Source organism: Lacerta agilis, chromosome 1 (assembly GCF_009819535.1).
Source record: "Lacerta agilis isolate rLacAgi1 chromosome 1, rLacAgi1.pri, whole genome shotgun sequence".
Lineage (NCBI taxonomy): Eukaryota > Metazoa > Chordata > Lepidosauria > Squamata > Lacertidae > Lacerta > Lacerta agilis.
In genome coordinates, this window is record NC_046312.1 from 70,570,593 (window position 1) to 70,584,330 (window position 13,738).

The 13,738-nt window shown below is 40.5% G+C and overlaps 1 protein-coding gene across 3 annotated transcripts in view; it reads right to left on the reverse strand.

Moving 5' to 3' along the window:
• SERGEF (secretion regulating guanine nucleotide exchange factor) overlaps positions 1-13,738 on the reverse strand; it is a 101,162-nt gene that overhangs the window by 28,949 nt on the left and 58,475 nt on the right. For all 3 annotated transcript variants that reach the window (XM_033153929.1, XM_033153937.1, XM_033153946.1), the window contains exon 10: positions 6,633-6,669. In XM_033153929.1, coding sequence (XP_033009820.1) covers positions 6,633-6,669 — 37 coding nt within the window. The remainder of the gene's footprint in view (positions 1-6,632; positions 6,670-13,738) is intronic.

The window sequence follows — 13,738 nt, forward strand, 5'->3', positions numbered from 1 at the left end:
TTCCCCTAATTTTTTCTACCACAAAACAAAACGGGTACAGAGTGTCATGCTTACACCAACACCTACATATACATCTTTACTCAACACTCCTGGGATCCCGTCTCCTACTACTGTAGAGGTTTTATATTCTTGGCCTGGGGGTGGTGGAAATAACTATATTTTGAAAAGTGTTGAAGCAGCATGAGCTCAAAAAAGTTTATTCCGAGAGGGGACATCATTGATGATAGGTGATATAAGTAGGGCAGAAAGATAAAGATGTTAATCTTTAAAAAGGTAAAGGGACCCCTGACCATTAGGTCCAGTTGTGGACGACTCTGGGGTTGTGGTGCTCATCTCGCTTTACTGGCCGAGGGAGCTGGCGTACAGCTTCCAGGCCACGTGGCCAGCATGACTAAGCCGCTTCTGGCGAACCAGAGCAGCACATGGAAACGCCGTTTACCTTCCCACCGGAGCGGTACGTATTTATCTACTTGAACTTTGGCGTGCTTTCGAACTGCTAGGTTGGCAGGAGCAGGGATCGAGCAACAGGAGTTCACCCCGTCACGGGGATTCAAACCACCGACCTTCTGATCGGCAAGGCCTAGGCTCTGTGGTTTAGACCACAGCACCACCCGCATGTTAATCTTTAGACTATATTAAATAACATGAATAAATTAAAATGTGAACTTTCCATTGAGTTATATAAATAGAGATTTAGCAAAGGAGCACATTCTTGTTTCCTATTCCCTCTGCAGTATGAACTACTATGAAACAATTTTATTGGCTGGTAATATAGAGAATTGTCTATCTGATACATTTTTGCAAGGTGTACTTCTGTATTGAGTTTAAAATAGCTAAATTGAGCATATTTTTTAGAGTTCTGAAATCAATCAGAAAATTAAATATTGGCATTTAATAGATAATAGATAGATAATTTTGTTGGCAGCTGGGAAATTACATTACAGAAATGGAGAACAAAACATTTTAAAAATATATATATGGTTGGAAAACTGCCTGAAATAGGCAAAAACCACAACTCATTAAAATGAATGCATTGAAATCAGTTCATTTTATATTTCTGTGTATTTCATGAATATATAAGCAAATATGCATTTTGTATAAAGTCATGTCCTAAGAGGGAAAGCCCAGTGCAACAGGAAAATAATATTAGGGGAGGGAGGACTCACCTCAACAAAACCAATCTTAAGGCAATGACAGGTGAAATTTCCCTGCACAAACATACTCACGTAAGGAAAAAGTGTACCCATGTACACTGCTTCTTTGTTTTACCAAGTGTGTATGTGTTTCAAAGCCACAGTACACATCAGATTTCACAGATGTGCACATGTAGCAATAGAGTAAATCAAATTTCACTTATGAAAATACACACAGGTTGTATAGGCATATCATATGTAAAGTAGCGGTCAACTAAGCAGAGTGAAAATTAAGTAGGGTGGCACATGGTTATAAGGGTCCTATTAGAACTGTCTCAGCCCTGTAATGACAGCCACTTAATGAAAGTTAGTAAGATGCAAAATGAGACATAGTCCCCTGCAATTTTGAGCAAGTTATATAGCACAAAACTATCAATGGCTCCTAAGCGTGGTGACTATTTTCTACCCTCCACTGTTGGAGGCAGTATGCTTCTGAATACCAGTTGCTGGAAACTGCAGGAGGGGACAGTGCTGTTGCACTCATGTCCTGCTTGCAGGCTTCCCACAGCCATCTGACTGGCCACTGAAAGAAGAGGATGCTGGGGCTAGATAGTCCTTCAACCTGATCTGAGCAGTCTCTTATGTTCTTATTCTATCATCTTTCAAAAATCTGCAGAACGAGTCAAAAATTTATGACTCACGGAACAGCCCAAAAGCCCTGAAAAGAATGCCAATCATAACCCCTTATTAGGTTCCCGCAAACTCCATTCTCTGGCTCTGAGTCACTGGATAGACCTGTGTCCTTCACTCTCTCACCTCTAAGGGACAGGCCCATTTCCCCTAGCCGGAAGATACCGTGGTAATATAGATTCCAACACCAGCAAACAGCATTGTGATGGGAAGAGGACAGCATGTTCCAAGCATCCTGAAAGACTCATTAAATAAGTGTCTCTGACTTAACCTATATAAAACTTCAGATTAAATTACTCTGATGGTCTGCTCCCAGGCTTATTCTATGATTCACTGAAATGCACAGATTTGTACTGCTGGTGGTTGCTGTACAAGCAGAACTTACAGGCATTTAGAAAGGCAGAAACCACCAATGCTAATCTTGTTACTGAGTTTCCCTCATCTACTAGTTCCCGTTAGCTTCCCAACTGAAAATCTAGCTTGCTTCCAATATAAAGGCCCTTCACAAATGATGTGATTCCAATAGGGGAATAACTCTAGTATAACAAAAATAGCAACAACCCTGTACCATAGCTGTCAACATTTCCCTTTTCTTGTGAGGAATCCTATTCGGAATAAGGGAATTTCCCTTTAAAAAAAGGGAAAAGTTGACAGCTGTGCCCTGTACGCACCATGCATTTATCCTATTGTGTGTTTTCCCCTTGGCTTTTTTCAAGGGAGGGATGTTTTTGGTTCATCTCAGCATTTCATTTCCAAAGCAGAGGAGCCAAGGCAAATATAAAGTTGGGTTTCATGTTTGCATTTTACCCATGAAAATAAAATTTACTCCACAGAGGAGTTAAAAAAATTCCAGATCAATGGCTATGCTTGCTGAGGCTGATGAAAGTTGAAACCCAACTGTGTCTAGAAGGCCAAAGGTTCTCCACCTCTAAGCTAAATGATTTGTCCTACTTTTTTTAGTTATATACTAAGTAAATAAGCGTACAATTAAATGAGGGCACCTATGGTATCTGGGGTGGAGAGAGGATAATTAACTGTAAAGCTAGCCTGGAAATGAGGATGGGGTAAATAAGATCCAAGCCTTTCTGCCAGGACTTCCTTTTTCATTTCGCTCCTTATAGAGTTAGCCAGCATAAATGTTGCTCATTTCACATTTGTCATATTTGTCTAAATTGTGCTGTGATCAGATCAGCCTGACACCTCTTATATATGTACCAATTCGTGCTCAGCTAGTTGCATTCCGTTAATTTACTCTGCATTTAGATATTCCACCTATTAACTCTTGCTTTTTGCTCAGTTTGCATTTGCCTGTGCTCACTGTAGCTTTTAACAGCTCCACTGTTGTCTCAATCAGCTTACATCCTAGTTGACACTGTATAATTGCAGGAGGACTTCTGAACCCTGGATCTTGAATGGCTGTCCCTGCCCTTGTTTAAAAACTCACATTAGCAAGGAAATAATACACAGTGATTAGAGACAAATTTCTACGGCCAACTCACATAAATGCTAGAATGAATAAATAATCAATGGTTGTTAGGAAGAATCCCTGCTAGGTGCCCTTTAACAACCTATGGATGTGATTAGGAGTGCAATGAGAAAAGAGAGGGTTCTGTTAACATGCCTCCATGCTGGTCTTCCAGGAAGCTCTTACAATGCAGACCTAGTGGAAGCAGAATTTATCATGTATAATAGATAAAAGTAATAGAATGGCATGCTGCGCTTTCTTGCTGTACACTAATGCTCTGTGCTATGTTAAAAGATCCCCCCAACTATTAGAGCAGTATGAAAAAGAAACAGAGAATTTATGATTATCTCCTAGTGACAGTCCTCCAAGTCCCCAGGGTTCGCACGTCAGGCACATGATCACGTCCCTTGCTTTACAAGGCTGCCACGAACATCTAAATAACACTGTCAGGATCACAGAGAGGTCTGTCCATCAGGCGGTTCCAGCCTTGCATCCCAATTGGTGCTCACTCTGCCATGGAAATATGCCTTTCATAATCTGTTAGGAGTGTTTCCTGGGCTGATGCTTTTTACCATAACATAGCTGGAACTCTAGAACTTAATTGAGAAGAAATTGACCTTGTGGGTTAAATGGGCCAAAGATCCCTTTACCCTCCTTTAAAGAAAGAAAACAAAGATTTGCTGTGTTGGAGTGGCATTTTCTCTTCTTATAATTGTTTTAACAACAACAACAACAATGTAACAATGGATACTAATAATAATATTTCATATGCAATTGCTTGCACCACTGTGCAAATAGAAGATACTTCTGCTCATGGGAGTATCATAAAGCCATTCTGGAAAGTCCCCTCGTCCCTTCAAAGCAATTTCCCAGTGGGATGAGGGATGGAAGAAAGGTAGAAAAGTTGGCCACACGTTAACATAGAAACCAAACCTTATGAGGAATTGTTGAGGGAGTTGGGTATGATTAGCCTTGTAAAGAGGTGATTGAGAGGATATATGACAGTCATCTTCAAATATCTAAAGGGCTGTCACACAGAAGTAAGCCTGTTTTCACCTGCTCCAGAGGGTAGGGCCCAAACCAAAGGCAGTGCATGAAAAAGGGACTAGGGGGCGAATGGAGTATTGGCTTAGGAAGTAAGAGTGGAGGGCTTATAAAAACAGCTTATAAAAACCCCATGGTGGATCTCACCGATTGATGTACTTACATTAAAGAAAGTTAATATGGAAGGTAAAAGATCTACATATGGGGATTTGTTAATGAGAACGGAAAGAGGTTGGAAGTTAAAGCCATATCACCAGATTGAAGATACGTTTACAGGATGGATACAGTATCACCAGGTGAATAATCTGTTGTCAGAAGATAAAAAAATTGGTTTTGAGGAGAAAAAATCTAGATTACAAACTGAGCTACTGGAAAGTAAAGGCAAATTGCTTACAAAAATGTATGATTTGTTAGAATGGTATACTAAAGATGAGTTGACGAAAGAAGTGATGATAAAATGGGCCATAGACTTTGGGCATAACATAGAATATGATGCATGGACAAAATTATGGAAAGAGACGATGAAATTCACTGCGTGTGTAGCTTTGAAGGAAAATCTTTATAAGATGATGTATAGATGGTACTTGACTCCAGTAAAATTGTCAAAAATGTATAGAACGCATGATGTGTTGGAAATGTAGACAGGAGGAAGGGAGTTTTTATCACATGTGGTGGACTTGTGGTAAGGTCAAGACCTTTTGGGAATCTATTTATAATGAACTTAAGAAGATGTTTAAATATACTTTTCCAAAAAGACCCGAGGCCTTCTTATTGGGTTTGATGGGAGACGAAATAGCTAAAAGGGACAAAAGACTGTTCATGTATGCAACAACTGCAGCGAGAATATTGCTTGCCCAAAAATGGAAATTACAGGAACTACCAACGATTGATGAGTGGCAGACGAAGATGGCGGAATACGCTGAACTTGCAAAACTGACCGGCAGGGTCAGAAACCAGGACGACTCGAGGTTTCGAAAAGAATGGAGTAAATTTGTGGAGTACTTAAGATTGAATAGAGGAAGTTTGAAAACACTGGTAGGATTGGAATAAACCTTTGACACTGGTTAATATGAAGGAATAAAAACTGTGCGATAAGATTGGACTAGAAAACCAACTGACGCGGGGGAGGGAAGTCATAGCTCGGCGGAGCGATGGTTGAATATAATTTGTGTTAGATATTGAATTGATTGGTTGTATAATTGGAAAATTAATAAAAATTTATTTAAAAAAAAACAGCAAGGAAAGGGAAACTGGTTGGAGCAGCTTAGCAAATGAGGATTCAACAATGGGAAGTGATGCAGAGGAAATAGAGCAATGGAGGGAAAAGCAAGATCAGGAAAACTGGAAGAGAGGGTAGAGGAAAGCTACACAAGGCCAGGAGCTGCAGAGATGAGAAAGTACTTTTTTTTAAAAGATAACCAGTCACATTTTTTGCTGTAGGTCAAAAAAAATTGTAAATGCATAGAATTTTCCTCCTTATACTAAAATGCAGATTAGTTCATAAAGTTAGATTTCTTATTATCTGCTTGACAGTGAATGTTCCCATGTCAAAATAAAAGATATTTGCCTGATTTTTGATGTCAGGTGCTGGACAGCTGGGCATGGTTTGTGGTAAATGGCCTGGCGGACCAAATTAGGTCCCCTGCCAGGCCTAATTAGCCACAGGGGCTGGAGGTTCCACATGACTGTGGCATAGAATAGATGAGGTGCAGCCAGCTTGTTCAGTATTGAGGGTTGCACAAAGATATGGCATGAAAGAAATAATAATGCTAATTTTCATATTTGAGATCCATGCAGTTAACATAATTCATCTTGTTTGTAATCTTCCAAAATTTCAAAGTATTAATAGAAAAAAACAAAACAAATGGAAGTCTTGAAACTGCTTACGCTTTTTTTTTTTAAATGACTTTGCCTCTAAATCCCCTCCCACTTCAAATTTCTCCCGCCCCTAGCATTTTCAGTTTGCCAAGCAGCTTCTTGAAGGTTACATCTGCAATCGATAAGTTTATGGGGAGTTAAGAGGCAGCAGCAGAATCTGTAGCCTCTTTTAAAGAAATCCTTGACTGAAGGTCAATGAGAATTTTGATGCAAACTTCACTCGAGTCAGCATTTCACCAACAATTCACATTTTTCCCATTTCAGGTTATGTACATTATGTACAATGCTCATGTCCTCTGCCAAAATTTCCACGTTGATCACAGTATACCATAAATGACAAGTTTGGCACACATGATACATTCTTGTTTCTGCTCTAACTGGAAATGAATTGTTTAAAGCATTTGATAATGGGAGCTACTTACCAACTATTGCTAGGTTGTGCTCCGAGCCACATGCAATCTGCAAAAGAAATGGGAACATAATGGTAAAGAGATGAGCTAGGCAACAAAGTTTATTGCCATCAGTGTAATTTGCACTGTCCGATTCTAAATCCAAATAAAATGGTGATGAAAGAAAATCTGTGTCATTATATTTTGAGAATAACAGATTGCTTCCGTCATTTGATATGCATCATTTATAGTCTTCAGAGTCCTAACAAGGAGGTTTCAGCTTGTCTCATTGTAATCAGGGGCATCACTTCAGGTTTTAACAGAGACAAACAGTTTTCAAAGGGGTGGCAATTCAGCAAGATTCAAACTCCCACTTTTGGATGCATTCCAAGTGAAACTGGAAGGAAGTGGTATATTTTAAAAGTATGTTTTAATTATTTTTGTTATTATACCTCATAACAATTATAGTGATCTTCACAACACAAGAGAAACACTTTAAAAAAAAACCACCCAAAAATAATTTTGTGCTTTTGGCATGCATTTCTAGTGCAAAGGCCCATTTAATTTTTGAGCTAGCCAGAGGTACATATGTTCCTGAGGAATAATTACATGTGATCTGCAACACAGGCGTGGGGTGGGAAGGCAACCTGCCAGATTGTATATCTTGTTTCTTAGAAGCAATATGGCACTACTCTTTCCCCCCAAAGACCATTATAGCTGCCATTCATTTTATTAGTAATAAAAATTCTACTCCTTCAAAGGTCAGAGAGCTCACCAGGGGAAAACAAAAGTGTAATCCACTAATTATATAGTAAGATATAACTGAGTCTGACCTGATTTGAAATGAGACCATTCCACTTTATTTCCCCCCTCTCACTTTGATCACTCCAGATAAGGACAACATTAAAATAACAACATACCCATACAACTTCAGAGCAGATAAAGGGAAGCTCCATTTCCCTCTCATGAAAAGATCCCACCTCTACAAGATCCAAGTCGTGAAACAAAATTCCAACTTCCGCAATTGATGAGCCTACCATTACTAATTAAGAAAAAGAGCAGGTTGCATACATTCCCTTCATATTCAAGTCCAGAAAAACCACCAATGTGTTCTGTACAAAGGAGGGCTGCTAGGGACATGTATTAGGGCTTGCTAGAGGGACAACCTCTCACCCAAGCTGATACAAGTAAATTGCTTATTGAATACAGTGGTACCTCAGAAGTCAAACGGAATCTGTTCCAGAAGTCCATTCAACTTCCAAAGCATTTGGAAACCAAGGTGCTGCTTCTGATTGGCTGCAAGAAGCTCCTGCAGCCAATCGGAAGCCACGGAAGCCATGTTGGATGTTCGGGTTCCAAAGAACATTCGCAAACTGGAACACTCACTTCCGGGTTTATGGAATTCAGGAGCCAAAACATTCAATTTGCAAGGTGTTGGGGATCCAAGGTACGACTGTACTTTGGTCCAGGGCTCTACAGAAATCCAAATTACCGGTACAACTGATTTTGATCTCATCTTCTAAGTAAATTGTTGCTTTAACTCTTGAACAACAACAAAAGGGGGGTGATTTACATCAGGACTACGGCAGGAGGCAAAATTTTAAAGCCAGTGTTACGATCTAGATCAGAAGGGAGGCACTCTTACAATTTCCTTTTTAAAGCCATTCACCATTGGTCAATTCCTTCCATGGCAGGATACAAGTGTTATGTATCTCTCTGTGGGGCAGATGCACAAGTCTGCATCCACACAGAAATAGGGAAAGCACTGTGCAGAGTCAGAGAAACAGCAGAAGCCAGCCTCCTAAAGTCAAGCACTGGGGTGCAATGCTCATAAGACTGCTCAGCTCAGAAGAATTCCAGCAACCTTCTGCTAGCTACTGAGATGGAAAACCTGAACTAATCAGAAACAAGTGGAATTAAATTGGAATCTGTGATTGTAAAAAGTGGCTCTTTAACTAGTTCGAGTGCCACAATCAAGAGTATTGATAAGCAATAATTACCCCAAGCAATCAAGCAATAAGTGCCGCAATCAAGACTATTGATAAATATAAATATCGAACAAGGAGATGAGATCTCCTGCTTATATAGTCCAATGCTGACATCTCAAATGGAACAGATGCATCTCTAGTTCAAAAGCACAGAAACAAATATGTTCAGTATTTCTCTTTTTTTAATAGCAGCAACTGGAGAGGGCCCAAATGGGAATTGGGGTTCCAGTGGACCGAGTCCAGAGATTAGCAACTGGGAGAGTGCTTTTCAGTTCCACGGCAGTTGTGTTATGGGGTGCCATGTTGCAGGGCACTATTTTATCTCCAAAGCTATTTATTATCTATATGAAGCTGCTGGGCTTGCTCATTAAGAGTTTGGGAACAAGTTACCATTCAAACACTGATGCTACTCAGATCTGTTTTTTCACATTTGAATCATGTGTGGCTTGAATCCTGGTAAAACAGAGGCTCTGTGGGTGGGTAATTCAAGAGATCATCTGCACTAGACGAGGCTGTACTCCCCCTGAAGGAACAGATATATAGTCTGGGGGTGCTTCTGGAAACAGTTCTGTCACCGGAAGCCCAGGTAGCTTCAGTAACTAGAAGTACCTTTTACCACCTGTGCCTGATACAATATTGCTGTGTTCATCCTCTGAGCCAAAGGTAAGACCCATGTTGGCTTTTGATGCAAAAGCCTGGAAAAAGTTGAGCACTGGGCAGCTGATGCTCTGACTTAGGGCAGAAGGAGTAAAAATAGCCTCCTCTGTTTCTGTCCCTTCTTCTCCCTTTCTGTCCAAAAACATACTGGTCTATTTTTATTGCTGCCATCATCTTCCATAGTCAAAGTTATATTTCTGAAGCGCATACCTATTCATCAGCTTGCTTAATCAGAAGCAATTGTATTTTCATTAAAACGAGGAACTGCAGCACAAAGAATCATGCTCCCCAAAGAAGGCACAGCAATTCAGGTGCCTTAATAGTACAAGCCTATACATCACCTTGCCGACAAAGGTCCGTATAGTTAAAGCTATGGTTTTCCCAGTAGTAATGTATGGAACTGAGAGCTGGACCATCAAGAAGGCTGATCGCCGAAGAATTGATGCTTTTGAATTATGGTGCTGGAGGAGACCCTTGAGAGTCCCATGGACTGCAAAAAGATCAAACTTATCCATCCTTAAAGAAATCAGCCCTGAGTGCTCACTGGAAGGGCAGATCCTGAAGTTGATGCTCCAGTACTTTGGCCAACTCATGAGAAGAGAAGACTCCCTAGAAAAGACCCTGATGTTGGGAAAGATGGAGGGCACAAGGAGAAGGGGACGACAGAGGATGAGATGGTTGGACAGTGTTCTCGAAGCGACTAGCATGAGATAGGCGTGCCTGGCGTGCTCTGGTCCATGGGGTCACGAAGAGTCGGACACGACTGAATGACTGAACAACAACAACATACATGTCTACTCAGATGCAAGCCTTCATGGGAAGCACTTGCACATATTGGCCTGAAGGATTGATTTCAAGCAAAGGCTTCACTAACAGTACAAAAAACCATATCTTAACCATGGCATTTGGCAAAGCTTCAGAAGGCACCTAACCTTGAATGGTACTCATTTTGGAATCTGTGCTGTCCACTTGAGATGGCCAACCTTAAAAAGGATTATTTACATTTCCACAGAAACAGAGGTGCTTTCCCTTTTTGCCCTGTCACCCCCTTTTCAACCCCTTTGTACATGCCCCATGGACCAGTTAACTTTAGAAGCACCTTCAGGGTGTATGTGTGTCATTAGGGAAGTGTTAGAGTAATAAATAAGAATTCAATTTTTTTTAATGGAACTCCTGAGTTATTTATGTCTCTTCAGAGACTTAGGTACCAGAAGGGTTATTACTAGCTTCATAAATTTTAGATGTTTCCCTGCAGACGGTATGCTGCAGGATCTTTTGAATAAGGAGTAGCACTTGAAGATCTCAACTTGGGAGTGGAGATGCAAGTTGCTAGTTCTCATAGTTATATAACTATGACAACCCCCTTTCATAATATGTGTACTAAAAGATCAGAAAGCAAAGGGGAAGGATTGCTAGTGGTCAAAGGTGAATATTTTTTCTTTACATGGATTAATGGAAGCAAAGAATGAAGGGAAAGGATTTGCAGTGCAGGAAATTGTGTTTTCCCCCTCTGTCTCGGGCTCTACCTCACTGTCACACAGTTGGTCACAGAGTTGCTCTCTGCTACCATCCGACTCCCACCTGGCAAAGGGGAAGGGGTGCATCTCAGGTTCAATCTCTAGCTGGGAACAGGACTCCTGTCTAACACCCCAGAGAATAAAATCGAAAATTCTTTCTAGTAGCACCTTAGAGACCAACTGAGTTTGTTCCTGGTATGAGCTTTCGTGTGCATGCACACTTCTTCAGATACACTGAAACAGAAGTCACCAGATCCTTAAATATAGTGGGGGAGTGGGGAGGGGTATTACTCAGAAGGGTGGTGGGAATGGGTGATAGGCTGATAAGTGTGGAGCCGTTTAGAGTCGTCAACAGGTTTTCCACACTTATCAGCCTATCACCCATTCCCACCACCCTTCTGAGTAATACCCCTCCCCACTCCCCCACTATATTTAAGGATCTGGTGACTTCTGTTTCAGTGTATCTGAAGAAGTGTGCATGCACACGAAAGCTCATACCAGGAACAAACTCAGTTGGTCTCTAAGGTGCTACTAGAAAGAATTTTCGATTTTGTTTTGACTATGGCAGACCAACACGGCTACCCACCTGTAACTGGAACCCCAGAGAATCACTGCCAGTCAGTATAGACAATATTATATATGTGCCACTTTGTGCATCTAATGAAGTGGGCTTTAGTCCACAAAAACTTCTACCATTTTTAAGGCACCACATGATTCTTCTTAGATTTTGCTGCAACAAACTAATACCAATACCCCTCTGTAAAAGTGTAGAATAACAGTGAGCTAGAAGAATGTAGTGTTCAGCTCAGTCTAAGGCAGCTTCCTATGAGGTATGTTCCTAAGTATTTTATTTTACAACATGATTCAACTAGCTAAGCCAAAGTACACAATTTTGTTATCTAAGGTACCAATTTCTGCACTTTACTGCCACATTTAATTAGGGTTAACTGGAGTTCGGAAAGGATCCACAATTTATAAATCCCCTGGAATATTTGGTGATGCAAAACTCCTTTGAGTGGATTCTGACAAACTAGTTGTGTTGGTGCAAGGATTTTCTGATTGTGCAAATGGACTTCCCCTCCTTCTCTTCTCCCTGCACACCCTCTGTGCCCTTCCCAATTCTGCTATGGGTGATTGGCAGTCCCTGATAACAAATTTAAGGGATGTGCAAGGGTGCAAGGAGAGAGGCGAGGGAGGAGACGTTCTGTTGCACACCCAAAATTCATTGACACTAATGGAACTACTTCATAGGACACCACCATTTATTTTTAAATTTACATTTTCTTTTCCTTCAAAGAATACTTAGGGGCATCTCAGTAACTCTAAATCACATAATAAACATAAATTCATATTTCAAAGACGAAATATTTCCACCTTTATTGTGGCTCTTTCACCACAACCTCAACAAAGCACTTTACAAACAGCAGCCAATGATGTTTCCTTTGTTATAATCTGTCAGGGCAAGAGGAAGAAATCTGACATTCCTCTTGTTCCTCATTAAAATACACCACCATCCTGCCGTCCTGCCCGGACATTATCTAGTAGTATCATATAGGCCTATGTTTTGTGGATCTAATAGAAATAAGTGCATTGTGTTTGTCTCCCTCAGTAAAAGTCAGCACCAAATTCAGGAGCCAAAGGAACGGAAGGCATTGGAATGGAGAATATCACCATTTCAGTATCAAGAGAACACATGTACAATTTGTAAGTTACCCGAGTGGTAACCCCACCTCTCTGGGGCTGGATCCTACAGGCTTCATTAACAATAAGCAAACAGATGGTGAAACCGTATGGGATCATGTACCACCCCATATGCCAGGGTCAACTGGTAATATGTGAGATCCTAGCAATCCCATCATTTATTTATCTAACAATATTTGTATACCACTTCTATTTTAAAAAAAACCTCACTAACCTTACATTGTTTACATAAAGTAATATAGGGTTTCACCCACCCCTGCCATTCCAGTCATATAACAGAACTCCCTTCTCTTCCCCTGAGCCCCTCACCCCCGCCTCACCCCTCAATATCTGCTCCAGAGGGTTGTAGGACCCTCTCTAACATATTTTGGAGACAAGCAAGGAGGGGGCGACGAAGTCCCATTGTATGAGCAGAATGCCACTCATTGTGCATTAGATACAACCCACAAAGTATTGTTTTACAACATGATTCAACTAGCTAAATGTTACTGGAGTGGAATCTGGGCACACAGCAGTGGTAACTATGCCATCCCAGGTAATGTATGGATGGAGGTATATTTATTTATGCGTAGGCATATTTGCACCACCCTTCAAAGAAATCCCTAGCATGACTCACAACAAAATCAAAATGCATTAAGACATGCCAACCAAATAAAAACAGCATACTAAAAATAATATTCTCAAAGCAGGCATGATTCTGGGGAGAGCATTTGGTAATCACAGTGTTGGTATTTAAACACCTAAGAAGGTATTTTCCTCTGTTACCACCCACCACACCTTGGTAGCCTCTACTGAAGATTTTACTGCCTGGAGAAACAGATGGGTAAACCTTTTGCAAGCTGGCTTTTAGAGGGAGGAATAAGGCACAGTTTCACAAAATGAATAGCATGCCCTAAAGGTATATGTAATGCCCCTGGGCATCTATATGCAATGAAGATATTCCTTAATAATTATGTTACACTAAATCACAATGTGCAAGAGAAAGCAATCCTGTCCGTTCTATTCTTCTCTAGTGCATAGCTTAAAAAATAACTAAATCACAGTCTGATGAATAGATTAGAATGTATTACAAACGTGAAGATGAATGACCACTCTTATTTTGATACATGGCTATAGTACCAATAAGAGAAAAAAGAAATTAAAAGATTATCTAATCATATATTATCTAAAGGCTGGAACCTTTTATCAAAGTTTCGGGTTTACATTTAGTCACAGGTATCTTAAAATCCCACTGCTAGTTCTTTTTTTGGCAACATAACCAGACAGGCCAGAAAAA